The sequence below is a fragment of the Mesoplodon bidens genome (genome assembly GCF_964165515.1).
Source record: "Mesoplodon bidens genome assembly, chromosome: 10".
Classification (NCBI taxonomy): domain Eukaryota; kingdom Metazoa; phylum Chordata; class Mammalia; order Artiodactyla; family Ziphiidae; genus Mesoplodon; species Mesoplodon bidens.
In genome coordinates, this window is record NC_138172.1 from 73,178,764 (window position 1) to 73,206,493 (window position 27,730).

The 27,730-nt window shown below is 57.6% G+C and overlaps 1 protein-coding gene across 2 annotated transcripts in view; it reads left to right on the forward strand.

Moving 5' to 3' along the window:
- The window catches only part of FOXP4 (forkhead box P4), a 51,586-nt gene extending 34,061 nt beyond the window's left edge, over positions 1–17,525 (forward strand). The window contains exons 4-17 of one of the 2 annotated variants that reach the window (XM_081246603.1): positions 2,789–2,911; positions 3,411–3,497; positions 5,045–5,192; positions 5,337–5,547; positions 5,827–5,931; positions 6,679–6,766; positions 7,817–7,900; positions 8,006–8,213; positions 8,294–8,370; positions 9,155–9,256; positions 12,932–13,053; positions 14,468–14,534; positions 14,930–15,099; positions 15,549–17,525. In XM_081246603.1, coding sequence (XP_081102729.1) covers positions 2,789–2,911; positions 3,411–3,497; positions 5,045–5,192; positions 5,337–5,547; positions 5,827–5,931; positions 6,679–6,766; positions 7,817–7,900; positions 8,006–8,213; positions 8,294–8,370; positions 9,155–9,256; positions 12,932–13,053; positions 14,468–14,534; positions 14,930–15,099; positions 15,549–15,696 — 1,740 coding nt within the window. In that variant the 3' untranslated portion in view covers positions 15,697–17,525. The remainder of the gene's footprint in view (positions 1–2,788; positions 2,912–3,410; positions 3,498–5,044; positions 5,193–5,336; positions 5,548–5,826; positions 5,932–6,678; positions 6,767–7,816; positions 7,901–8,005; positions 8,214–8,293; positions 8,371–9,154; positions 9,257–12,931; positions 13,054–14,467; positions 14,535–14,929; positions 15,100–15,548) is intronic. The other variant, XM_081246604.1, reaches the window with a different exon arrangement.
- Positions 17,526–27,730: the final 10,205 nt, after the last annotated feature.

The window sequence follows — 27,730 nt, forward strand, 5'->3', positions numbered from 1 at the left end:
GGAGGCCCAGAGCTTTTGCCCAAAGTGACCCTTGCCACGTAATGCCCCCGGGGCCGGAACGTTGGGCCCCTGGCGTGCCTAAGGTGCACTCGTGGAGGAGGGGAGAGAAAGAAGGGAAAAGGAAAATCCAGAATGTTTTAAAAAGTAATTTTCTTTACATTTGTGTAGAATTTCATGGCCATACAAATCACCTTCACTTACTTCTTCCCCCACTGTCCCTCTAGGCCTCGGTTTTCTCACCTCTAAAATGGTGACGATGATGGTACCCTCCTCCCAGGGCTGCTGTGAGGATTCAGGGAGATAATACACATGAAGGGCTTAGCCAAGCACCTGGCACGCCTGGCATGTAATCAGCCGCCACCAACATCATCTTGAGTAGTCCTGTGAAGGGGGGGGAGGGCAGCTGTGCCAAACCCAGTTAGCAGATGCAGAAAGTGAGGCTTGGCGATTTCAAAGGGATAGTCAATGTCAGGGATAAGAACCTGGGTCATCTGACTCAGAAATCCAGGGCTCTGAGCTCCACCATGTTGGGGGCCCCCATGTCAAAGGACAGGTATGCAGCTGCCCCGGGGGCACCCAGCAAAGGATACAGGCTGGCTCTGCACGGGGGGGGCTGGATCTGTGCCATGGCCTGACCCTCCGAGAGTGGGGACCAGAACAGCCCTGCAGCCTGACTTTCCTGAGCCTCCCCAGGAGACAGGTGTAAAGAGAGAGGTTGGCCTTGGGGATCTCTGGCTTCATCGAACCCCTGAGCTCCCTGGACGGTTCCATTTCCACACACTCTCCTAACCCTTCTCAAGACCTGCCCTGGGCGGCGGGGTGTGGGCAGGCGGTGTGGGATGTGGGAACAGCGGGAACTGCAGAGCACACAGACCTGGGCATGAGTCCCAACCCTGGCGCTTAGGGCTCCTCGTTAGAGGCCCCTCAGAGCCTTCATTCACACGGTGTGGCCGTGGCTAAAAAGCTAGGTGCCCCTTCCAGGGATGTTTGCACAGAGATGCCTGCAGTAAAGGAGGGGAGCCCAGGACTGGGGCTCAGCCACTAGTGAAGGGGGGCAAGAAGAGGTGGGGGCAGTGAGACCTACCGATGTCCCTGGAGCCACTGCACTTCCCCCCGTTGCTCCTCTGCCTGGGGATGCCCTCACTGGTGGCTGGAGGCTGAGCCTTGCCCCTGCCAGCGATCCTGAATGGAACCAACTCCTCCTCTTCTGCCCCGCCTGTGGGGCTGGGGGAAGGTGAAAGGGCCCAGGAATCTGCTGGGGACATAACCTGTGCTGTCCTGACCAGGACAAGTCTCTTGCAAGACACTCCCCCCTGGACTGGCCCACCAGCACCCCTCCCTCCCTGCCCCAAGGTTGATCTGCCAGGAAGGTAACTCAACGGGGCGGGGTGGGGGGGGAGCACACACTTAGTGAGTGCCTGCCATGTGTCAGCTCTGCTTGGGCTGGGGAGTGAGATGGGAGATTAGAGACTTGTGCACATGGAGCTTGAAGAGTGATGGGGATGGCCAATTGCCCTGTCAGGACACCTGTCCTGGGCATCAAGACAGTACTGCAACTTGGACTACCCAGGCTGTGACTGCACAGGCTAGGGGTTTCAGGGGAGGTGGGAACTGGGGAAAGAATGATGATACTGCTTTTCCCTGAACCTTTTGCCTGTAGCTAGATTTTTTTTTTTTTTTTTTTTTTCCGGTACGCGGGCCTCTCACTGTTGTGGCCTCTCCCGCTGCGGAGCACAGGCTCCGGACGCACAGGCTCAGCAGCCATGGCTCACGGGCCCTGCCACTCCGCGGCATGTGGGATCTTCCCGGACCGGTGCACGAACCCGTGTCCCCTGCATCGGCAGGCGGACTCTCAACCACTGCGCCACCAGGGAAGCCCTGTAGCTAGATTTCTGGGCCTCCTATAGAGGCCTCACCCAGGGCAGAGGGCAGAAAGCTGCCCTACTATGAGAATCCCGCAAGTCCCAGCTGGAAGGAGGCATCTCTGTTTTATGGTGGAGGAAACTGACACCCCAGAGACAGCCAGTGAATGGCTGGAGGTCACTTGGCAAGTTCATTGCAGAGCGAGGAGGAGCAGCCTGCCTCTCCCCGCGTCTCTGCGTGGTGTTCTTTCCACCCCACTTGGACCTAGTTAGGTGATTACACGTACACACTCACACAGGGTGGCCCTCATGGTGCTCCCTGGCCGTCAGCTCCCGGTCACTGTGTGTGCTGTCTAGACAGGTGTGCTGGAGTACGTGACACGCGTGTGAGAGGGGCCAAAGTCCAGGTCCTCATGCCATGTGGGCTACATTTTGAAACCTTCCCATGGCTGCAGGCTGCCCTCCTGGCCAGGCCCACCTTGTGGATCGTGTTCTCAGAACAGACCGAGCAGGAGTCAGCAGTGGCTAGGTGCTGCCCCTCCCCATCACTGGGGGAGACACCCTGCAAAGCATGGATTCTACTAACCAGTGTCACTGGGGTCTAACCTTCCTGTGCCAGAGACAGCACATCCTGCAGTAATGTCCAGCCGCCTGCAGGCTCTGTTCTAAGTACTAACTCATTAGCCCTCGTGATGACCTTAAGAGGCAGGCACTATCGCTACTTCCATTTCAGAGACAAGAAAACCAAGAACAGGGGAGGTGAGTCACTTGTCCAGAGACGCACAGCTAGCAGGTGGCAGAGCCAGAATGTGAGCCCAGGCAGCTCACTGCGGAGCCGCTGTGCCCCGCTGTGGGCGGGGGCTTGGGCGCGGACCCTCCCCCGGGGTGGGGGCAGAGGTGAGGGGCTGACGGGGCGAATCTCACAGGTGCCCGTGTCGGTGGCCATGATGTCGCCGCAGATGCTCACCCCCCAGCAGATGCAGCAGATCCTGTCACCCCCACAGCTGCAGGCCTTGCTCCAGCAGCAGCAGGCGCTCATGCTGCAGCAGGTGAGTCTGGCCCCGGGGCCGCCCGGAAGGGCAGGAAGAGGAGGGCGAGGTGTTCCAGGCACTGGCCTCCCCACTCCCACCCTGTTTACTACCAACATCACCAAAGGCCAAAGCAGTGGCAGAAACCAGAGAGACCGCTCTGGCCTGACTGACCTGCATTCCTCCAAGACAGCTGGGGAGGGGTCAGAGGTCAGGCCTGTCCCACAGCAGACTCCCACACACCCCCATGCGCCCTCACAGCGCCCCACCTGTATCTCCAAACCCCGGGGAAGGACAAAGAACATCCTGGCACTTCATCCTCCCCCACCAAGGGAGGGGGAGGCTCCCCTCTCCCCTCTCCGTCCAGGCTCTGCTCTGGGAGAGCCTCTCTCGGAGCAGACATCTCCCTGCTGGACCATCTGTTTGACGGCAGCCCAGTCACGAGAGGGCTGGCCGTTGCTTTGGGGTCAGCAGTCCCCCGCCTGCGCTAACCCACTCCCGCTCTGCTGTCGACCCCCAGCTGCAGGAATATTACAAGAAACAGCAAGAGCAACTCCACTTACAGCTCCTCACGCAACAGCAGGCTGGGAAGCAGCAACCCAAAGAGGTAAGGGGCTCAGGCAGGGCCGGATGTGCCCCTCAAAGGACCCCCGCCCCTCACCTGCAGCGGCAGCCCTCTCCTAGCCAGGGGCTGGGAGTCCCAAAGTGGTCAGGACAGAATGGCCTTGGGATAGTAGAAAAACCAGGAAAGGCTGGGGGGCGGGATGGGGGGATGGAGGCCCACATTCCACCACCTTCCCTCAGCCGCATTCAGTCCTCCTCTCCTCGCCTTGTGGTGTTGGATTAGGGGAGCAGAAGGGCTGAGCCCTGTGTCATCTGAGCACATACGCATAGACGGGTATGTGAGTGTCGGATGGTCCGCACTCAGGAGCGGCTGCCTCGTGGTCATGCCCTCTTCCTGCCTGCTTGTCTGTTAGTGACCCAGCACGTCAGCCCTCTAGCCTGGTCCTGAAAATCTTGCAGTCCCTCCCCTCAGCCCTGCCCCAACTTCTGTTGCTTCTTGTAACATCCTGCCCTGCCTCTCCAGAGAACTCCCCAGCCTGCACCCCCTGCCCCATCTGGGCCACAGTGCCTTCTGAGCTTCCATACCATGTCCCAGACACGCACTTCTCTCCTGCTGGCCAGACCACAGCCGAGGTCAAGTTGCCTCTTCCAGGAGGCTGCCCTGCTGACACCCAGTCATTCCCTCCCGCCCTCAGCCTCCCCCTCAAAGGTCTCCTATTTGCTTCCTTCTCTGCATTGTCTCTAGGCTGAATAGCCAGCCCATCACCCCACCTCCAGGGCAGGTGGGCTGAGCCATCCCTGCCTCCAGAGTGCCTGGGACATGCTTGGCTCCTGGGGCTCTGAAAAGGCTTGCTGACAGGCTGACTGTCAGTGCTTGTGTGAAGTACTGAATCTGGAGGGGGGGAGGGGAGGGGCGGGCGGGGGGAGCGGGGCCAGAGCAGGAGAGAGGGAGCCACCAAGAGCAGAGTGAGCAAGTGCGGGCAGGCGGCGGGCATCTGGGCAGTAGTGATGTGACTGTTCCCTAGCCTGGGTCCTGATGACCTGTCGATGCTGATCTTTTAAAGTCCCATCAAATGCCTTGATTCTCTGTATCTAAGAAGCAAGAGAGGAGAGGAGCTGGAGGGGAGAAGGCCCCCTCCTGAGAGCGGAAGGGGGGCACCCCGGGCACGTGGGAAGGGTGCCCGCCAGGCGGGAGTGGCCCCTGGAGTCTGACAGGCTCATCCATCATTGTGATGAGAGCCCCCCACGCCCCCCAGGCGAGCACAGCTGTGGTGCGGGAGCCGAAGCAGCAGAAGGAGGGAGGCGGGAGCGGGGAGGGCGTCGTGCTGCGTGTCTGGGTCTGGCCGTGTGTGTCTGCGCGCGTGCGTGCGTACGTGTGTGCGTGTGTGTGTGCGTGCGTGTTTCCTGCGAGGAGGCATGCAGCCCTATGGAAGCTGGGCCGGGAGCAGGGAGGCTGCAGCTGCGGACACCACAACGACAGCTCCGGGGGCCGACAGGCCCTGGGAAGGGGTGGCCGCAGGGTGGGGGCCAGATGGCACGCCTGAGGCTGATGGCACCCCTCTCTGCCCGCCCCCTCGGGCCCCCCACCAGGCCCTGGGGAACAAGCAGCTGGCCTTCCAGCAACAGCTCCTGCAAATGCAACAGCTGCAGCAACAGCACCTGCTCAACCTGCAGAGACAGGGGCTGGTCAGCCTGCAGCCCAGCCAAGCCTCGGGGCCCCTCCAGACCCTCCCGCAAGGTGAGTGCCCACCCCTCAGCCAGCCCCAGCCCCACGCCCTCGCTGTCCCCGCAGGCTGGCAGCCCCTGCTCCCAGGAGTGAGGTGGGGGCCCCATGCATTCCTGGGGCCCGGCCAGCCTCCCCTCTCTCTCCCTCCCATCGCAGCCGTGTGCCCGACGGACCTGCCCCAGCTGTGGAAGGGTGAGGGTGCCCCCGGGCAGCCCGCCGAGGACAGCGTCAAGCAGGAGGGGCTGGACCTCACCGGCACGGCCACCACCGCTACCTCGTTCGCCGCCCCCCCCAAAGTCTCACCCCCCCTCTCCCACCACACCCTGCCCAACGGACAGCCCACTGTGCTCACACCTCGGAGAGACAGGTATGGGGCTCCGGCTGGGAGGAGGTGCTGCAGACCTGCCCGGGGACTGGCCTTGACCCTGAGGGCTGGCACCTGTGGTAGAGGCTGGGGTGGGGTTGTGTAGCTCAGGGACCGACCGGCAGGTTTGCCTCTCCCGGGGCACGCACAGCTGTGCCTGGCCTCTGGGGAACCTGTATTAGGGACAGAAACGTCATCAGTAGGGGAGCTGGGGCTGGGCGGGACCCAGGGCTGCCGGGGTCTTCAGGGTCCCTGACCACCATCTCCCTCCTGCCCTCCCAGCTCCTCCCACGAGGAGACGCCCGGCTCCCACCCCCTCTACGGACACGGAGAGTGCAAGTGGCCAGGCTGTGAGACCCTCTGTGAAGACCTGGGCCAGTTTATCAAGTAGGTGTCAGCCCCACTCTCCTTTGCCCCCCAGCCTGCCTCCCCTAACAGGGCCCCTCATCCCCCAGCCTGCCACCTAGCTTGCCACTTCTTGCGCCTTCAGCCACCAGCTGTCCTGCCATCCTCACCCCAGGGGGGGCCCTTGATCCTTCTCTGCCCCCCGTCAACTCCCCGGTCACTCCTACCCTGTCTGCGTTCTGTATTTCCTGGGCCAGCAGCCTCCCCACCCCGACCCCAGGCTGCTGAGCCCAGCAGGTTGGGAGTGTGAGGAGAAGGAGAAGACTTCCCCCACCGCCCTCCCCGGCTTCCCCCAGCCCCAGCCCCGGAGAGCGACGGCCTTCGGGCCTGGCGGACAGGCGGCTGGCAGCAGGCGGCCAGCTGCCATAGCCGTGCCAGGCTCTGTCACTGACTGATTAACTCCACTGTCTCCCAGACCCTTGCAGCATCAGGGTCAAACAAATTGTTTTCACGCTTCGTCAGAGGTTTACTTAATTAGTTCATTTGCAGTTAGATCTCTCTGTAGCTGGGGTTTTAGCAAAGACATCAAAGGAGGCTGACGAGAAGGCGGCTTCCTCCGTTGCTCCGTTTTTGTGTTTGTTTTTTTCCCCATCTCTTTCCCTTCTTTGTATCTCTTGGTCTGTCTGCTTTCCAGGCTGTGGGCGGGATTAGAGGATGGGATGGGGTGGGTGGTGACAGCAGGAGAACCAGGGCCAACTTTCTCTTCTCCACCCCCTCCTCCCCCGGAAGACACCTCAACACAGAGCACGCCCTGGACGACCGGAGCACAGCCCAGTGCCGCGTGCAGATGCAGGTGGTGCAGCAGCTGGAGATCCAGGTGTGGCCTCAGGCTGCGGGAGAGGGGCGTGGGGGGCTCCCACCCCTGCCTCACCCACAGCACTGACTTTCCAGGAGGGATTTAGGGGGTCTCATGGAAGGGTCACCTAATGCTTTCTAGGTCCTTGTTACCATGGTTGTAAGGTGAGGGCAGCCAGATTCTGAGGGGGAAACCAGGGTTGGGGGCCTCTCTGATGCGAGGTCCCGAAGAGACTCATACTAATACAAACAACAAAAATGGTATGCATAGCTAACATACTGAGCCCTCACCTTGTGCTATACTAAATACCTATGTGACTCAAGGGATCCTCTGAACAACCTTATATGGTTGGTAGGTACTCTTATTATGCCCAGTTTACAGATACAGAAAGCAGAGGCATAGAGAGGTGAAGTAACTTGCCTCTGATCACTCAGCCAGTGGGTGGCAGAGCTGGGATTGGAACCAGGGCAGTCTGGCTCCGGAGTCTACACTCTACAGCACGGAATACTCAGGAGGCTCCTCAGGACAGTCCATCAGGCAGCCAATCAATATTTACCCATTTCCCTCTGGCACCTAGCAGAGCTCCCTGCATGAGAGGGTGGTTGTAAAAGATCTATTGAATTTATGAATAGAGGTGAATGAATCATTCATCCGTTCCTGCATCTCCATTCAGTATGTGAGGGCACTCTCACACACAAGTGCCTCTGAACTTGGGTGTTGTTCAGCCACAGCCTCTGCTCTTGATGGGGAGGAAAGGCGTGTGCTGTTGGGAAGAAGGCCCCCCAGAGTGCAGCGGCTGTGCGGGGGTCTAGGCTGGGGACACACAGTCTGGAGAAGCGGGGAGGGCTTCATGGAGCAGGCAGCCCCCAGTCCTGGCTTTCAGGTGTGAGGGGCCAGAGGGGCAGGGAAAAGCCGAGGTCCTCCAGGATCAAGGGACGGAGGGAGCTGGGGTGCCAAGGGCGGGGGCGCGTGGTGGTGACGGGCTTGGTATGTGGAGGAGGAGGGCCCGGCTGCGCCCGCCCGCTCCCCGACACCAGGCACAACCCCTGCTCACCTCCCACCTCTCCACAGCTCGCCAAGGAGAGCGAGCGGCTACAGGCCATGATGGCCCATCTGCACATGCGGCCCTCGGAGCCCAAGCCCTTCAGCCAGCCAGTGAGTGACTCTCCCCTCCCTGCGGCCCTCCAAGAACCGCGCCCCCCCACCCCGGACCCCTCATCCCGTCGGCACTGGTCTCAGCATCCTCCCCGTTGCTCACAGCTAAACCCAGTCTCCGGCTCCTCCTCATTCTCCAAGGTGACCGTCTCCGCGGCGGACTCGTTCCCAGATGGTCTCGTACACCCCCCCACCTCGGCCGCTGCCCCTGTCACCCCCCTACGGCCCCCTGGCCTCGGCTCTGCCTCCCTGCACAGTGGGGGACCCGCCCGGCGGAGGGCCAGCGACAAGTTCTGCTCCCCCATCTCCTCAGGTAAGGGCCGTGGGGAGGGGCGTCTTTCCCCAAGCTGGACCCCCCTTTTGGCTACCTCAGCCTCTGCCTGTCTCCCCCAGAGCTGGCCCAGAATCACGAGTTCTACAAGAATGCCGACGTCCGGCCCCCCTTCACCTACGCCTCCCTCATCCGCCAGGTGAGCGTGGGAAGGTAGACGGAGTCGGGGGGTGGGGGGAGGCACACAGTCTGCACCCCTCCCTCAGGGTCCTGGGACCAGAGAACGTAACTTTCCATCTCCCACTCACACCTGCGTTTTCCTTCTCAGCCAGACGGCCCCTCACGTGGGCTTCGGCTGAGCCATCCTGCTGGTCAGTCAGACCTGTGTGGGAGCATACACACTGTTGATGCCACTTACACCCCCTGTGTCATCCATACCCTCATTTCCACGTACACACACTCCCATGAGATAATTTTCTGATAGACTTATGGTCACTTGTAGTCTGTTTCCTTTTCTCTGTCTCTCTCAGATGCGCGCGCGCACACACGCACACGCGCGCACACACACACGCGCGCACACACACACACGCCATCTCATGTTTAGGGTGCCCTTTACAAAAACCAGGACAAATTCCACACATCCCCCACCCCCGGACCTCTTTCTCCCAAGAATACTGCTTTCCTTCCCAGTCTAGGGCAGGGGCCCTTGGAGCCATTTTCCCTCCAGCAGAAGTTCACGTGCTCCTCGCACAAGTGCATGGCCCTCGAGGCTCGTGTTCCCTTTAGCCTCTGGGCTGTAACCAGCCTGCCCCTCTCAGGGGACCATCGAGCACCCCCAGCCTTGTCCACGTGCTTCCGCAGCGGGTCTCCTCTGCTCTCAGATGAGTTAGGGGCCAGGCTGAGGGGAGCTGGAGCACAGCACACAGGCCTGTGGCCCTTGCAGGCCCAGACTGAGGGTCCCCATACTTCTTCCTTGTCCACAGGCCATCCTGGAAACCCCCGACAGGCAGCTGACCCTGAATGAGATCTATAACTGGTTCACCAGGATGTTCGCCTATTTCCGGAGAAACACGGCCACCTGGAAGGTGAGGCATGCCCGTTCCTCCTTGCCAGGGTCCCAGGCGGCCTTGGACATCTCCAGATCTCTTTGTTTTTGTTTTTTTGTTTGTTTTTTTGTTTTTGTTTTTGTTTTGCGGTACGCGGACCTCTCACTGTTGTGTCCTCTCCCGTTGCGGAGCATAGACTCCGGACGCGCAGGCTCAGTGGCCATGGCTCATGGGCCCAGCCGCTCCGCGGCATGTGGGATCTTCCCGGACTGGGACACGAACCCGTGTCCCCTGCATCGGCAGGCGGACTCCCAACCACTGTGCCACCAGGGAAGCCCCTCCAGATCTGTTTGAGACCAAGGCTGCCTAACAGTCCCCTCGGGGAGGCAGTTCTATAGATGTGGCCCCACCAGGTTCCAGGCTGGGCTCTGGGCCCTGGGCCCCTCTACCTCCACCTCTCTGGAGCACTCCCCCCATGGGCCCAAAAACCCCAGCCCCCTGAAGTAGGGCCTGCAGGAGTCGGTAGTGCCTGAGCCTGGTAGGGAGGCCTGGGTTACATTCACAGGAGACCCTCAGGGTTCAGAGTCCTCGTCTAAAGGCGCATGCTCTGAAGCCCAGGATCGGTGGAGAGAGGGGGCTCACAGGCCTGGACACGTGGGTGGACCAAGACCCTGGACTGTAATACACTGGGGCACAAACAGAGACGCTCACACTCTCCCCAGTTCTGCCATCAGTAGCAGGAAGATAATTGTCTTCATCCAATTAGTCATTTTAACACCTTCAGCCATAAGAGTTTTCCTGGGGGATCAGAAACAGACAAGGGAGGGAACCTAGGAAAATGGGACACAAGAGTTGTGGGCTGGGACACTAAGCCATTTGTTTTTCTAGAGCCAGCATGGGGGGTATGAGTCTGTCTGGCTGGCTGATGGGTGAGAATATTAGGTTCTGTGCAGCAGGGTGGGAGGGGGTGAGGGGAAGGAGAAGGGAGTGTCGGGTAGGATGGACACCGGGAAGGAGTCCCCCACATCTCAGGACCTGAGTTGGATCCCTGGTTCTTGAGTCCCTCTGCTGGCCAGTGCAGAAGCTGCAGTTAAACAGCCTACCTCCCCGATGCCACCAGGTTTCAACAAGTGTCACTAGGGCCCCCTCCCTACCAGTGACCAGGACAAGGTGGGGTCTGTAAGGGCCCAGCCTTCTCTGCCTTCTCTGTGCTAAGTGCAGCAGGAGAGACTGCTCCGTGACCTTCTGTATCCCCGTGCCCAATTCCCAAAGCTTGGCAAAGAGGCTGCAAGGCTGGGACAGCTGCTGTGATTGGCTGCGAGTGATGTCATTTCCTGCCAACCACAGTCCTGCCCTCTCTCTGAGCCATCAGAGCCTTCTTGGAGCCACCTGGTTCAGTCTCCAACCTGCAGGCCAGTTTGGATACCAGGTTTCGTAATGAGAGAGTCCTATACAAACTTTAGGGATCATTACAATTGTTAACGTAATGTTCACTTTAATATTGTATATTAACCCTCTACCTTTAGGGGAGTCAATGTGGAGCCTCACTGCCCTAGGCAACCTCCTCCTTGGGGGCAGAGTGCCTCTCATCCACCTACCCTCTTTTCTTGTTCTCTCTTAACTGCATCACCCTCTGCAATCTCTACTTCTCTCCTTTCGTGAGGTCGGGAGGAGCTGGTTTAGGTGACTTTCTTAAACCCCTCGATGACCATCATGAAGCCACCTCTCCTGTAGCCCAGCCCCCTTAGGCCTTCTTACCACCTTTGACTGGTGGCCCAGCCTTGGTCATCTCAGCGGCGTGCCTCCCTCCCAGGTCTTCACCTCCATCTCCCCTCCCCTAGTCTAGGTCTCAGCAAGAAGCCAGCTCATTGAGTGACCTTCCCATTTAACTGTGCTCTGCTGCTGTTTCTGCCACTGGGGGCACTGCCTGCGCCCTCCCTGTGGCCCAGCAGAATCCACCTCAGCTTGCGGTCCACTCTGACCTTCAGGATTTTTTGCCGCCAAGCTTCCATTCATGTCACTTGGGAAATGCACCCTGTCTACTCCCAATTCTGTTTTCTTTCCACCCCCGCTTCCGACCTGTTTATCTGCCCCTTGAGGTCCCTCCTCTTCTCCTCAACTATTTCAGCTCCCTTTCCTTCCTCCTCCTTTACTCTCTTGGGCCCCCACCCTGGGATGCTGTCCACTTCAGACCAGGGCAGAAGGGTTGGGAGCCGGCGTGGGCCAGGCCAGCTGCCGTTCATCCGGGGACAGAGCTGCCATCTGCCAAGCTGATGGTCCTCGCCAGCCCTCCCCTGTGTCTGTCCCCTCCCAGGGCCCATGTTGTGGGCCTGTCCTTTTGTTTACGCAGCCCCTGCCAGACCCCTTAAATTGCCGTTAATGTTTCAGCGTAACGAATTAGTCTCTCATCACGAATCAGGCTTCGAAATGAGGGAAAAAAGCCCCAGTGAGGCCATCCTCGGAAATTGGGGTCATTCTCATTTGCAAAGCAGAGGATCGGAGCCCCGTAATGCGGGCAAATTTATTCCAAGGCAGGAGCCCCGGCGTGATTAGGCCCTTTGTAATTATCGCTCCAAGAGATTCCACTCCAGCCGCCCGCCTCCCTCGTGGATTAGCAAGCGAGTCGGAAAAATACACAGGATTTAATTAGAGGCAAATTAAAATTGGTAATGAAATCGGGCCAGTTGCAAGTGGCAAGAGTTGGAAGGGAGAAAGGGAGAGGGGATCGATCTCCAGGGGCATGGGCTGCCTGCCCAGCCTGCTTTCTTCCCCGTTTAGAAATGTAAAGAGGAGACAAGGCTGGAGATGAGGTGTGGGAGGCTGAGGGGGGGACAGGTAACAGGGACAGGGACGGTTTGGGGCTGTGAAGTTGCGAGAGGAGAGCGTGGGGACAGGAGCGAGGCACATGGTGGGCGGTGGTGGGGTGGATTAGGGCCCTGGCCCAGGTTCCCGGGGTGGGGGGATTGGGCCAAGCACCCCTGCCCCCACCCAAGTGTCCTACAAACCGCATGACCTCAATTCCTGAAGTTATCCTGCTGGGAGGAGGTGGGACCGACAAGGTGACTTTTCCCTCCTCTTCCTGCTGTACAGCCACTAAACCCGGGCTCTCCTTTCTCTCAGCTTCTTTATGTTAACAAGTATGTATTAGGCCTCTACTGTATACCTCATGCTCTCAATAAGCCGTCTGTTCTGAGCCACAGCCCAAAGTCAAGGCTCCCACGCTCCAAGGTGGTCAAGGAAGGTTGCAGTGAGGCTTCCTGAGTTATTTCCAAAACTTTTAAAGGCTTAATGGGAACTCTGTGTGCACCTGAGGTAAGGTGTCCCAGGCTCACTGAGGTGCCAGGACCTGAGTATGGTCTCGTGCCGCTCAGAAGCCCTAACAGCTACATGCATCTGACTAATGATGTTGAGAAAACAGATTATTGCTAATGAGGTATCATTCACTTGGTAGACAGAGTTTTCCAAAACGTGGCAGGGAGAAGGGAGCAGACAATACAACGGGCTGGCGGTGGTGAGGATGCCGGAGCCCCTGGCTCCAAGGGCCGAGAGGGGTCTTCCCTCGGCTCCGGCTGCATCTTCTCCTGCCCGGCCCTCCCCTTGCTTGTTGCTGGGGAAGGTGGGACCAGGTGGGACTTGAGGACCCTCTTGTCTGTGCTCCCCTGAGTGGAGGAGGGGCCACCTCTGAGCATCTGCTTCTTGTCACTGCACCCCCAGAATGCAGTGCGACACAACCTCAGCCTGCACAAGTGCTTTGTGCGTGTGGAGAACGTCAAGGGTGCCGTGTGGACTGTGGACGAGCGGGAATACCAGAAGCGGAGACCACCAAAGATGACAGGGTACGTGGGCCCACACCCCCCATACCTCTCCAGGGTACCTCTCTGCCCCGGATCCTTCCCACTGTGGGGTTGGGGGCGGGGGAGAAAAGGGCTGAAGGAGCCCAGGAGAGCCTGGAATCTGGAAGTGACAGTTGGTTAGGAAGAGGACATTTCTGTCTCTTCTGCTTCTGACTGAGGGAAGGAGCTGGGGGGAACCTGGCACCAGAGAGAGACAGAAGCCCAAAGTAGCCCCGGCCGGAGCAGGGGCATGGGCAGATGGCAGCCAGTGTGGCCGCTGGGGAGGGGGCTGCCATCCCCAGGGCCACTCTCCCCCATCTTATTGCCCGATGAGCCAGTCTGTGAGATCTCCAGGCCCCACCTCTTCACTTTACAGGGAGAGGAGGCCCAGAGAGGACAAGGGGCTGGAGGGTGGTCACACAGCAGATTCCTGGCAGAGCTGGGTCTCTGACCTCTACCACGCAGCGCTTCCAGTGGAAACTGAGGAACCTGGGGGAGGTTTCCTCTTTCAGCTTCCCTTCCAGCGCCACCACCTCCCCACTCTGAGCACCCCACGTGGGCTTGCCTGCGTATCTTGGGCCTCTGAAGCAAGTTAGATGGCTCTCTGTGGGTGCCTGTGCCCCTCAAAGATTCTTTCACCCCAGACAAGAGCCTCTCTACCCTCAGGCAGCTGTGGGTGCTGGGGCAGGGTTGGGACCCGAAAAGGAAAGCCATTCCCTTCTGAGTGCCCCCATGTGCCAGTCAACAATGCTTGGAATCTTTATATCCTGTTATCAACTTGGAATCAGAAGACCTGGGCTCGAATTACACCTCTGCTGCTCACCAGCCGTGTGACCTTGGGCCAGTTCCTTAACCTCTCTGAGTCACCCTCTAAACTGGGGGTAGTCACTGTGGAAGGATGGCCTTAAGCCGTTGCTTTTCCTGACCCAACTCCTGAACACTTTTTTGTGCAGAAAAGCCTTTGGTGTGGAGCATGTGGGGACAGGCTGAGCACACGGCTTATTGGGTGTCCCAAAATTCAGGATGGCAAGAAAGTGGATTTTATAGTAGGGGACTATGGAGGTTATCACTCAGACCTTGCCAGACATCGGGAAATCTAGACTGGAGAGAAAATACTGGGCCACCTGACGTGGAGACAGACACAGGGAGGGATCTGGGTCCTACTTCTCAGCCCTGAGACCCTGGGCACATTCCAGGGCCCCTAGGAGCCCCGGCAGCTCACCTGTGAAGGGGGCTTTCGGTCCCAGATGTGCCAGGTCAGTGGGAGGATTGAATAAGATGGGGCACAGCCAACTCTGGCTTCCCAGGATGATGAACGGGATAGTCCCTGGCACAGAGCACGCCCTCAGTTGGGGTCAAGGCCTGAGTGAGGAACAAGCGAATGAATGAAGCAGACGCTGCCTTCTTTCTCCTCCAGGAGCCCCACCCTGGTGAAGAACATGATTTCGGGCCTCAGTTATGGAGCACTTAACGCCAGCTACCAGGTAGTGGACTGGTCCCCGCCCAGTGCCCTCCCACCCCCTCACTTTCCCTCCAGCACACTGATCTTCAGAAGAGACATTCCCCCACCCTCCCTGGCAGAGACGGGACACAGAGCGGGTAGGTTGGCATAGCCAGTGGTGATCCCTTCCCTGGCTTACAGATCTGGGGTGGCAGCGGGGGCAGGGGGTGGGGGTCCTCTGTCTCCCGGGAAGGGAAGAAGTCAGGCCCAGGTTCTCAGGAAGGCTGGGAGGCAGCTCAGCTTCGGAGCTCTGGCCTTGGGAGGGGGTGCCAGAGATCTGCCAGCCCGTGGACACACGGGAGGCGCTCTAGGGCTGGGGAAGGGACAGGACTTGACTGGGTGGAGCCCGCTGACAGGCCCCAACTCTGTGCCCTCCAGGCTGCCCTGGCCGAGAGCAGCTTCCCCCTCCTCAACAGCCCTGGCATGCTGAACCCTGGCTCCGCCAGCAGCCTCCTGCCCCTCAGCCATGACGACATGGGCGCCCCCATGGAGCCGCTGCCCAGCAACGGCAGCAGCAGCCCCCCTCGCCTCTCCCCACCCCAGTACAGGTGAGCCCATGGCATGGACCCCAGCCCACCGCCGTGCCCCCCGCAAACATCAGGAAGGCAGAGTCTTCTCCCCCTGCAGCTGGGATCCCCATCTTGTCGCCTTCACCACAGCTCTCTTCCCAGGGCAGGTGGCCCCTCCCTTATTGCTCCCCGCCCCGCCCCCCCCACCCCCCCCCCGTATCCTCTGTATTTCCCTCCCTTCTCCATCCTCTGTAATCTCCCTTCCTCTCTCCTTCCCAACCAAAGGCAATCTCTGTCCATCCCAAGACCTCCTTTCCTTTGAAGGGAGACCAGACCTGAGACGTCAGGCCCCAGCGGCTCAGAGATGAGGGGGTCCTGGGGAGGCAAACTCTGGACACATCCCTGCGCCCCCAGATCCTGGATGCATTTTGGGCTGGGGCCGGCAGGAGAGGACCTCAAGGGTGCCCACATCATCCCTTCTGTCACAGCCACCAGGTGCAGGTGAAAGAGGAGCCAGCTGAGGCGGAGGAAGACAGGCGGCCGGGACCCCTCCTGGGGCCCCCTAACCCCAGCACCTCGGGGCCTCCAGAAGACAGGGACCTGGAGGAGGAGCTGCCTGGAGAGGAACTGTCCTAAGGGCCTCTAGGGGCAGGCAGGGCAGGGGTGAGACCCCTCCCTCCCGGAAGCCAGGCCCCACCTACCCCGACTCCTCGCCCCGCCCAACCTCAAGGCACTTCCAGGACTCAGATGGGGGGCTGGGCCAGCAACTCCCAAGGTGACTTGACCTGACGACGCTCGGAGTCGGGGGGGTGGGGGGGGTGGGCAGGGACCGGCCGCCCCCCGAGGGGACACAGAACCCCTGGTCTGGGACTGGCAGAGGACACGGAGGGCCCAGACCCCTCCTCAGACTCCCCCGCCCACATCCGAATCCTGCCTCCCCCGCCCCCCAACCACCAGCAGCAGCAGCAGGGCCTTCCTCCCCCACCAGCTCGCCCCCGCAGGGCCCCTCAGTGCCATGGAGACCCGCAGGCGGGGCTGAGCCACCCTCTCACACCCAGGGCCCCTCAATCTTGCTCTGGCAGTACTCTCTGGCCAGAGGCCCCCGTTTCCCTAATTTGTGCTCCCTTCCACCTTCTTGTCCTTACTGTGAAGTAGCTCCACCCCCGCTCCTACCCCTGCCCTGGCCTGGGTCGGGGGCAGCTAAAGTCTCAGAGCAGCCCCAGAAAAAATCAGCTCCTCAGCTGTGCCCGATCAAGAGCCACAGCTGGTGGTGGTGGGGGGGACAAGTGGAGTGCCCTGGGGGGCTCCGTGGGAGCAGGGATGCCTGGTTCCAGGTCCCCCCCCCAACAGGGCCGAACGGGGCCTCCACCCCCATTTGCTGGGTGCTGCCCCCCAGGCCAGGGAGCATAGGAAGTGGCCCGGTGCCCACCTCCTCCACAGAGGCCTGTGCCCGGTGCACTCGTGGAAGTGGACCCGCTGAAGGCGGCCGAGCTGCCCTTGAGGCTGGAGTTGGGGCCCCAGGTGGTGCCAGGACTGCGGGAAGCATCTGCCTGTGTCCCAGGGAAAGGCCAGGCTGAAACCAGGCTTGAGGGGCGGGTGGGATGAATATGGTGGCTGATGTGACCCGACAGGTCACTCCCATCCCAGCCTTCAGGTTCCCCCATCGCAGTCTTCCCTCACCCGCCCTCAGCACCCCTTCCCTGTGCCCCCCTCCCCCCAGTTACACAGATGACCAAAGACCTTTCTTATGCCGGAAGCAAAAACCAAAACTTTTTGTTGGCTTTTTCCTTTGTCGCCTCCCACACCCCCTGCTCATCCCGCTTCCCATCCCGGCCCCAGGCTGGAAGCCCTCCCCAACTTAAGTTATTGTTTTAAACCAAAGTTTACAGTGTCTGTTGGTGGCCAAGACCCTCTCTCTCCACCCTCCCTCCACCCCACCCTGAGGACCCTGGGACTCAGTAGAGGTTGGCGGCCCTGCTCACCTCCCCTCTGCTCTTGCCCAGCCCGGGGGAAGGAAAGCAGGCAGAGGGGAGGAGATGGGCAGCCCTCGGCACCCAGCGGGGTGCTCGGCCCCTTGGGCGGTGGGCACGGGAGCCCTCTTCCCAACCCTGGGCTGCTTACTGGGGGCTCTCCAGACCCCTCTCTCCAGGACCAAGTCCCCCATCACACTGGGAGTGTGGATTCCAGCGAAGGAGCTGGAAAAAAAGTGAGACTCTCCACAGACCCCCTATGGGGGACCCCAACTTAAGGCCAAGGACTGGGTGTATTTGATGCTTATGACACCCCAGGCCAGGCCCCTTTGCTGAGAAGACTCCTTGGACTATTTCCCAAGAAACCCCCCACATACACCCCTTCACAAGCCACCCCTCCCAAGAGGCAGGGGGCCCCCCCGCCCCCTCCCCTGTGTACTCCCCACCTGTGTTCTGTTTGACCAGCACAGAAATATTAAACGTCCTCTATTCACAGGGCCCTGCGTGTGTCAGCAAGGGGAGGGAGGGCAGGGGCGTGGAAGCACAAAGATGGCTCTGGACAGCTGGGGGCTCCTGAAGGGGCACTTCCTGCACGTACAGGAGTGGGCTTGAGCCCCGGGCACCGTCACCTCCACGTTCATCCCAGCCAGGGCTCTGGCTCCTCTCTGTTCTGCCTGGCCCCCTTTTCCGTCCGTCATCTTAGTATTCTCGGAAATTTCAAACCAGGTCTCTCCATCGTTCTCCTGTTTTCTCTCAAAGTCACAGCTCCTTGCCCCGGTTCCTTTGTGGGTTTGAAATCCAGGTTCCTGGCCTGGATGTTTTCATCAGGGAGTAGATTTCCTCTAGGGATGGAGAGGGTTCCTGCTGCAGGACCGCATGCCCAGGTGGCCTCTGGGCCCATCACCCGTGTCTTCCTGGGGGCTACCTGGATAGGTGTGTGTGTGGGGGCATTGAAATGCTCACCCACCCCTGTGTGCAATGTCATAGCACTGGTGGGCTCAGGTCGAAAAAGAGGTTATTCTAGCCCATGCAATCTGGACCTCGACAGCTGGGGGAGGAAAAGGTGCAGGCTGTTAAAGGCGGGGTGGGGTGGGGGGCACCACCACACCAGCCCACATTAAGTCCTGGCTCCCCATCTGCTGCCCCACCCCAACAAGGGAGCCCCCTCCGCCTTCCTCAGACCCCAGTGCCGTTACTGGGTTATCGGCCAGTTCCCTACTCCCCGCACTGTGTTCACCTTCCAGACACTCCCTCCTCCAGAGCAGGGCGCAGGAAGGAGTGTGTGTACTTGGCGGAAGTGCGGGGAGAGGGGGGAAGATGTTGAGAGAGCAGCAGAACTGGAATCAGTAACCCCACAAATCACCAAACTGCTGGAACTTTCCGAAAGCCAAGCTTGAGGGAAGTCGAGCAGAAGAGAGCCAGCAGGAGCCGGAGGTGGAGTCTCCGCTGACTGACGGGTCTCAGGCCCTTCCTACTCTCAGCCACCATCTGTGTCCTGTCTCACTCTCCCCACTTTCTGTCCACCCTGCCTCCTCCCCCTGCTCGAAGCCTCCGGACATTGTTGTAGAGCCCAGGGTGAATACCCTGTCCCTCCTTTCAGAGGGCATCTCAGGAGGGGCCCGGCCAGGTCAGGCCAGGGGAGCTCAGCCTGGGGGCTCAGAATCCCCACCCTCCACCCACCAGCTCGCCCACGAGGCGCTATGAACAAGTGGCACTGATAATAATCTGCCCCACCTCGCTCTCCGTGGAGGCCGCCAGGGTTCTGTACGGTAGAACAGAATAGTTGGTGTGGACAACGGCATTCTCTACAACGCAATAAAGCAGTTACCCTCAGCTTCACTGCAGCCGCCGCTTCCCCTCCCCCCTCCCCCTTGGAACCCACCAGCCTTCTAGAAAATCCAGAGGTGTTGGCTGCCAAACTCCCTACTCCACCCACGGAAGAAGATTTGTTTTCTAGGCTGGCCCTGGGAGCATCCTTCCCACATGGGAGACTCTAGAGGGACAAGGATACACCCAGCCTCACTTCCAGGGCAGTCCGTCCAGTGATCTAACTCCTGCTTCAAACTTGAGTCCTTTTTTTTTGATTCCTCCCCACAGGGATCCGGCAAATGTCTGGTCAGTACATTTGGACATGGGGTGAAGATCTATCCCAGGTGTTGGCAGAGAAGAAGGTCTTACAATATGAGAAGCAGGAGGCTGCTGTGGGCCTCCATCTTCTGAGTACAGACTCAATAATTTCCTTTTTTTTTTTTTTTTTTTTTTTTTTTTTTGCCATATGCAGGCCTCTCACTGCTGTGGCCTCTCCCGTTGCGGAGCACAGGCTCCGGATGCGCAGTCTCAGCGGCCATGACTCACGGGTCCAGCCTCTCCGCGGCATGTGGGATCTTCCCAGACCGGGGCACGAACCCGTGTCTTCTGCATCGGCAGGCGGACTCTCAACCACTGCGCCACCAGGGAAGCCCAATAATTTCCTTTCTGATCTGACAGATCCCACGCGGGACACTCCTCCCCGTCATTACATCGTTACCTTCTTCTAAATAAGAACCGCCTCCCACATCCCGCCCCCAATCATGTTTTGCTGTCAGGAAGTTCTGCATGCTGTCTAGCTGCTATCCTTCCTACTGTTCTGTGCAGCTGGTGGGGGGCAGGTTGTTAGCTCTGGCTGGCTGCTTGCCCTGGTCTATTTCAGCATTTACCAGGGGAGAGAGAAGCTGTCTTTGGAAACTGTTCTCAGGCTGGTTAAAAAAAAAAAAAAAAAAAAAAAAAAAACAACTCCAAGCCAGGCATTTTGAGGGTGAGAAGGTGGCACTGTGGGCTCTGCATCGGGCAGAAGTCCCCTTCCCCTCACATTCAGAAGGCTCTCCTCCCCCAACCTTCTATTTAACTCGCCGCCCTTGCCCAAGGCCTTCGCCGATGGCCAGCAGAGGGCGCTTCAGACAAAGCCGAGCTTCTGCTCCTCTTTGGGCAAATTTGCCCTCCAGGGGAGGATGGGAGGTGGGGGTGTGGGGAGAGGGCGCTCAGCTTCCTGTGACAACCACAGCCCTACAACCTCATGTCCCTGAGAACAGTCTCTAGCCTCGGGCAGAAAAGGGTTCCTCCTGCTGTTTCTCGGAGCTTCCAGACCCCCTCCAACTTGTGACGTATGAAGCACCCCGAGTAGAAATAGGAGAAGAGAGATGAGCGCGATCTAGAGAGATGACGCCTCTGGAGCCTAGTACACTGCTCACCACAAAGGGCTCAGTAAAGATTTTTAATTGTAACAATAATTACTAACATTTAATGTTCTTATCTCATACCACACACTATTCTAGAAGCCCTATATTCTGTGTAATCCTCACAACAGCTCTGAGTTAGATACTGTTATTATCCCCATTTGACAGATGAGGAAACTGAGACTCAGGGACTCAGAGGCTAACAGATGAAGCATTAAGAATGAGGAATCTGGTTTGCAGTGGGGGAAGGGAAGACAGCGGCTCCGTGCCTTAGTCTCAGCTTTCTAGTGACGCTATACACTTTGGCTTTCCCCCCACCCCTTGTTGGAGACTCCCAAAGGGGAAACTGAGGTACAGAGTGCCTCAGAGCCAGGAATCAGGCCCTGAATTCAGAGTTCCCCAGATGCTGCTCTTCTCTAGGCAGAATGAGGTAAGTTGGGGCTTGGAATGTCACTAAGGGACAGAGGGAACCGGAGAAAGAAGGCTGAAACGCTCTATAAAACTAATGAGGGTGGGAGCAGGGTACTGGGGGGCCTTCTGCTGGAAAACGGAGTGAGTCTGAGCAGTGAAGGCAAAGAGGCCCCTGGGCAGGGGTGGGAGTGGGTGCAGATTCACAAGGCGCGCGCGCACACAGACACACACACAGACACACACAGACACACACAGACACACACACACACACACACACACGTGCTGCTAATTAGCTAGCTACGTTTACACCAAGAGGTCCCTTCCATCTTGAAAGCCTGCTATTATCCTGTGGCCAGCCAGGGCAGGGACACATACCACACGGTAGTCACAGTGACATGCCATCACACAGGCCCAGGTCCCCTCCACGCCTGCGGTCTGCCTCCACCTCAGGTTCAAAAGTTTAGAAAAACAGCCCCTCCCAAGAAGATGGTCACGGTGGCAGCCAAGGCTGAAAGGCCCTCTGTCCTACCCAAGAGGGTCCGGGGAGGGGGTGTGGGGAGGGGGCACTGGCCACCTTTGGGAGATGGGTCGAATTAGCAAGATTGGTACAGGGTGGGGTGGGCATTCTGGAGCTCCTGGCCCTGAGTAGAAGGCTTCTACCCCTGCTAGGGGTCAGGGCCCCTCCTGCTCTCATACCTGGAACTCAGACTGTCTCCATAGGGCACTGCCTGGGCTCAGGAGCAGGCCAAACGCAGGAACACAGGTGGGCAGACACCAGAGACGCACGGGACTCAGCTCTCAGAGAGCTGGTTCTCTGGCTGGGAAACTGACGGTGATCAGCCAAGTGCCGAGAACTGCAGGGGGGAAAACTCAGGGCCTGCAGGGGTTCAGCCCCTGCCTCTGCTACTTGCTGACTCTGTGGCCTTGGGACAACTTCTTGACCTCTCTGGGCTTCAGTTTCCTCGTCTGTAGACTGGGGTGGGGCGATCATCACTGGCTTGTTGAGAAGATTAATTATACAGCATATCAAAACATGTCTAGTGCATATTAGGCCCACAGCACATAATAGCTGTTAACAAAATGTGGTCTTGGATGCCAATTACCATGGGGGTGAGGGGACCGGTGCACTCCTGGAGGACTCCCTGGAAGAGAGGCTGCAGCTGGGAGGGGGAAACTTGGGTAGGAAGTGGGGAGAGGAGAAATGTTCTAAGCTTGTAGGTAGACCTAGATGGAGCTTTGGGAAGGTTCACGTGGCAGAAAACAAGGTGCTGAGTGAGGAGAGAGAGGCAGGGGCCCAGAAGCCAGTGGACTGACAGAAACCCAGCCCACCGCTGTCATTGCCGCCCCACATTTACCTCCTCTGGCACCGGGCTAGGCCCCTGGCATGTGAATTGTGGTGCAGTCTCCTTATCTATAAAGTGGTGATCAGAATCCCTGACTCCTCAGAAGATCAAGGGGAGAATCAAATGGAACGGTGGATGTGAAGCATGCACACGGGCCCACGCCTGCTGATACCCTGTCAGCAGCGATGCTGCTGGTGCTGCTGCTGAAGATTCAAACTTGTGGCCCATGTCACCGAGGAGTTTACATCAGAGGGGGACAGTCTGGTACTTCAATAAATACATAAGTGAGCTTGGCAGGGGCGAAATCCGTGATTCCATCACGCCATGCTGTGGCCTGCAGAGGTGTTCAGAGCAGGCTTCTCGGAGAAGATACGGCACTGTAGTAGCCTCGAGGGAAAGATGAGGCTCAGTAGGAGAGCCTGGCAAGCAGGGCAACCACCCAGAGAAAGAGGGGTGGGATGGGTTAGGGCATTTAGGGGAGAGTCAAGAAGGCCAGAGAGGGCTTCCCTGGTGGCGTGGTGGTTGAGAGTCCGCCTGCCAATGCAGGGGAGACGGGTTCGTGCCCCGGTCTGGGAAGATCCCACATGCCGCGGAGCAGCTGGGCCCGTGAGCCATGGCCGCTGAGCCTGTGTGTCCGGAGCCTGTGCTCCGCAACAGGAGAGGCCACAGCAGTGAGAGGCCCGTATACAGCAAAAAAAAAAAAGAAGGCCAGAGAGGCTGGAGGACTGGGAGATGATACTGGAAAGCCAGTGGGAGTGACTGTTGGAGGGTCCAAAGGCAAGCTGGGAGTCCAGGCTGGGGGGCCAGGGGTAGCACTCAGGAGAGGGTTTAGAGCAGAGGGGAACCGACTGACATCAGGTGCGGGGAGAAAGTAGCCGTGGGGCGAGTGGGCTAAGCTGGGGCTGCGGGGGCCATTAGGTGGCTACTGGGGTTGTCCAGGGGATGGGCGAAGGAGTCCCAAATAGGGAGGTTGCTTTGGAAAATGATATCAGGAGGTTTTGTGAACAACAGAGTAGAAACTGGGACCGGGTGACTGCACGAGAGAAGAGAGGTCCAGAATGACCTCAGCTGAGTGTTATCTGAAATGTCTATTCACAGGACGGGGGGACGTCAAGTGTGGCACATTTTCACAATGGAATATTAGACTGCAAAGAAAAGGGATACACCAGAGCTACTTGTCATCAGCTGGGTACATTTGAAGGGGAGAAAATGGAAGAAAGATACATAGTGCTGCCATTTACATAATGCATAAAGCCATGCCTATGAAAGCTATATATCATGTAAGGCACATACACATGCAGCGAACATTTAAAGAATTTGTAGGAATGATAAATAACAAATTCAGGATGGTGGCTGCCTCTTTGGGGAAGGGGAGATGCGATGGGGAGGGGTACTCAAGGGGCTTCAAGTATATCGATAATGGTTTATTCTTCAGCCAGCTGGTGGGAACACAGGGGTTCATTCCATTATTCCCTGTACCTTTGTGTGGCTGGAATATTTCATTTAAAAACAAAAGAGGAATGATTCCAAGGTTTGGGTCCTGGGCCAGAGGAAGAAATCTCATGCTTTCAGCCCCTCTGGGCTCAAGACAGAGCCAAGGAAGAAGTTCTATGTTCAACTGGGCCTGCAGGGAGGGGCAGGACAGCCAGCTGACCCTGTGCAGAGGGGCTGGAGAGATGGACCTTGGTGAAGCACATGTGGGCCCACATCTGGTCGTGGGGCAAGAGGCATGGCTGTGAAGGAAGGCAGAGATGGTCAGGGGGCAAGGAGGGAGGAGAACTGGTGAGAAGGTGGTCCCGAGACCGAGGCAGGGGCTCTGCAGTGGCAGGGCCGCAGTGCTCATGGAAGGCAAGGCCAGGGACACCTTCAGGCTCCATGCCACCGCCACCAACATGGACTTGGCAACAGGAGGCCCCTGGCACCCTAGGACAGCATAGTTTCCGAGGAGAGGAGGAGCACAGGAGAGCTGCGTGAAGGAGTCCCTGTGTGAAGCAGAAACAGAGGCGAGGGGGAAATCTCTCTCTCACTGAGTTTAGCAGCAAAGGGAGAGAGAGAAGAAGGACCCCAGAGGTGAAGGGGAGGAGACACCGCCATGGAATGTCAAGAAAAGGTTTTGCTATTAGTCTTCTCGGCTGTAATGATTTTGTGTTTTCTGATACATATTTAAGTGGGGTGGGGAGAGGGAAGCAGAGGTTCAGGTTGATTCTCTCATGAGTGTCTGTGAGTGGACCCTCCCTGCGCCATCAGATTAGGTGTTTCTCACATCTCCTTTCTCAGGATCTCCCCCAGGACTCGACCACAGCTGCTCAGGAAGAGGGGTGGGGCCCCCTTTGGGAGGGAGAGTCTGGAATGGTCATGGGACCCACCAGGGGAGGGAGGGAGGGGAGGAGGGAGGGAGCAGGGCACACCATCCCCAAGCAGAGGCCTGGGCCTGGTGGTGCTCACTTCAGGGAGGGAAGGTTCAGCAGCAATGAAGTTGAAGGTGGCTCTGATGCCCACACTACAAAGTGGGGTTCCGGAGGCGAACGGGAGGCAGGGGAGTGGGGGGACCGGGGCTGATCAGCCCCTAGAGTGAAGAAATTGCCCTGAGGCCTTGACCCTAGAGGCCTTCCCACCCACTTAGCTCCTCCCCCACTGCACTGGCCACCTCCCACCCCGCTGCCACTCTCTTCACACACATTCCTCTCCTCCCTCCCCCTCCCTCCTTCCTCATCTTCCTCTTCTCCCTGCTTCCCAGAGAACACTTGGCTGTGATGGGCTGTTCCTTCTCCCATAGTCCACGCTGGTCCTTGCCATCTCCCTCCTCCCAGGCCTGACTCAGGCCCAGCTGGGCTTCCTGATTTTGCTTCCACATCAGAGAGTCACCCCAGACCAGCCCACTTACCCTCCCCGACCTCAGAGCACACGCGTTCCATCTACAAATCCTCACTGAGCCCCTCCTCTCTACCTAGGCTGGTGCTGGGTGCTATGGAGAATGCTGGAAGGAAGAGCTAGGCACAGGCCCCGCCCTCGGGAGGCTTACAGAGCAGCTGGAGAAAGAACATGGATATGTAAAGAAGTAAAATAATAACTGAAGCTAGGCGACATGCAAAAAGAACATACTCTTTCCCCTTTTGCTGTGAGCAATCTTTGGTACAAAGAAGGCCCTTCTAAGGACACTTGCAGGGAGTTTAATTATTAAAACGATCTTCCTATCAAAGGGTTATTAATATGGTGATAATGAAGGCAGCAGCATAGAAAAGAATAGACACAAATAATGAAGTATAACTATAATGTCAATCATTCATACATTCAACATTTATTGAGAACTTAATGTATACAAGGCACCAAGCTAAGCTCTGAATGTACAAGATGGATAAGACACAGTCCCTCCCCTCAGAGAACCCCAAAGAGAGACAGATATGTAAGCCGAAAAATGGTAATACAGGACTTCCCTGGTGGTCCAGTGGGTAAGACTCTGCGCTCCCAATGCAGGGGGCCCGGGTTCGATCCCTGGTCAGGGAGCTAGATCCCACGTGCATGCCGTAGCTAAGAGTCCGCATGCCTAATTAAAGACCCCGCATGCCGCAACTAAGACCTGGTGCAGCCAAAATAAATAAATAAATATATTAAAAAAAAAAGAGAAATATGGCACTAGGACATTCGACTTGAGGTTGGGAACACAGAAGAGGGTGTTGGCAACTTCCCCAGGATAACTTGTGAAGCTCTGTGTCAGAGACAGCATTTAAGCTGAGTCTTGAAAGGTGTGCAGGCAGAGGGAACAGAGTCAGGAAGGGCCAGTGTGTTCAGAGTGGCCGTAACCATGCCCAGCGGTCCTAGCAGGAGAATGAGGCCAGGAGAGGCGGATAGGAGTCATATTGTAGAAACTCCCCTACCTAACTCAGAAATTGGCACTTTTTACTCTAGACAAAATATTTCTGAGCCGTGAATGACATGACCATGGCAAGTTTGTTTGAAGACACTTCGTAGGTTAAATGTGAAGGGAGGATGCTTGAAGATCAGTAACAGGCCGTTCCTTCAGGCCTGGGTGTGAGAGGCTGGATCTGGGCGGCCTCTGTGAACAGAGATGGGGAAATGGGAAGGACACCGGACGGGACACTAGTTTCATGAACAGGAGGCAAGGGACACACAGGTGCAGAGAGGACCCTATGGTGTTAAGCCTTGGGTAACAGAGCAGTGGAAGCCACTGGCAGAAATCAGAACCTACTAAGAATCTCCTAAGAGAAGGAGCTTATTTTGCAGAAGATGGGGCCAAGGGTGGGGTGTCTGGGTCAAGTTGAATTTGAGATGACAACAGAAAATCCAACTGGAGCAGCTTCTAATTAAAGGTGGCCAGTTGAGCTCATGCAGTTCCCTTCCAGCCATCCTGAAGCCCTGCTAAACTACAGCAGAGGGATTTGTTTTAGGGTGTAGACTCATAGAAACAAATAGAATAGAACAAGGGAGGGAATTCCCTGGCAGTCCAGTGGTTAGGACTCTGCTTTCACTGCAAGATCCCTGGGTTCGATCCCTGGTTGGGGAACTAAGATCCCCGCAAGATGCACGGCACAGCAAAAAAAAAAAAAAAAAAGAAGAAGAACAAGGGAGAAGATAACAGCAACAAGTTTCAGAAGCTGGAGAGAGGATGGGCAGAGAAAGCTGAGTCCTCAGCTAGTGAAGAGGGCAGCTGAGAGGCAATCTCCCTGCCTCCCCCTGCTCCACACTCAGGGCCCAGAGGTCAGGGGAGGGTTGGCATGGGTTACCTTGGTTACCTCTAGAAGTAGGGATAAAGGCGAATTTTAAAAAGTAAAATGTAAGTGGTTACCAGGGGCTGGGAAGAGGGAGGGATGAATAGGTGGAGCACAGGATTTTTAGGGCAGTGAAAATGCTCGTTGTGAGACTGTATGGTTGATACTTGTCTTTATACATTGGTCCCAACCCATGGAATGTTCAACACCAAGGGTGAACCTGTATGTAAACTATGGACGTTTGGGGACAATGATATGTCAGTGTAGGTCCATCAGTTGCAACAAATGTCCCTTGGGGTGAGGATGTGGATGACGGGGGAGGCTGGGTATGTGTGGGGCAGGGGGTATATGGGAACTCTCTATACTTTCCACCCAATTTTGCTGTGATCCTAAAACTTCTCTAAAAAATAAAGTCTATTAAAAAAAAAAAAAAAGCAAACTAGTTGAAAGTCAGTTTAAGGAGCAGTTAGTCCTCCAGATCCCTCCCCTACTCTGTGCAGGCAGGTCCCTTCCCCTCCCTGTACCACTGTAGGTGATGGGAGATGCATATTCTGGAGTGAGTAAAATGGAGGGCCTTTGGGCTGGAGGAAACACTGATGTAGGAGAGGCAAGACCACAACAGGGGATTGGGTGAAGGACTCTGACATCAAGGGTTTCTAAAGGGCAGAGGCAGCAAAGGCCTGCCCACAGTTGCAAAGCTTTTAGAGTTCCATGCTTCAGCAGAAACCCAGGGACTTCCGTGGTGGTGCAGTGGTTAAGAATCCACCTGCCAATGCAGGGGACATGGGTTCTAGCCCTGGTCCAGGAAGATCCCACATGCCGTGGAGCAACTAAGCTCGTGCGCCACAATTACTAAGCCTGCTCTCTAGAGCTCGCGAGCCACAACTACTGAAGCCTACGAGCCCTAGGGCCCGTGTGCCGCAACTACTGAGCCTGCGTGCTGCAAGTACCGAAGCCCATGTGCCTAGAGCCCATGCTCCGCAACAAGAGAAGCCACCGCACCGCAA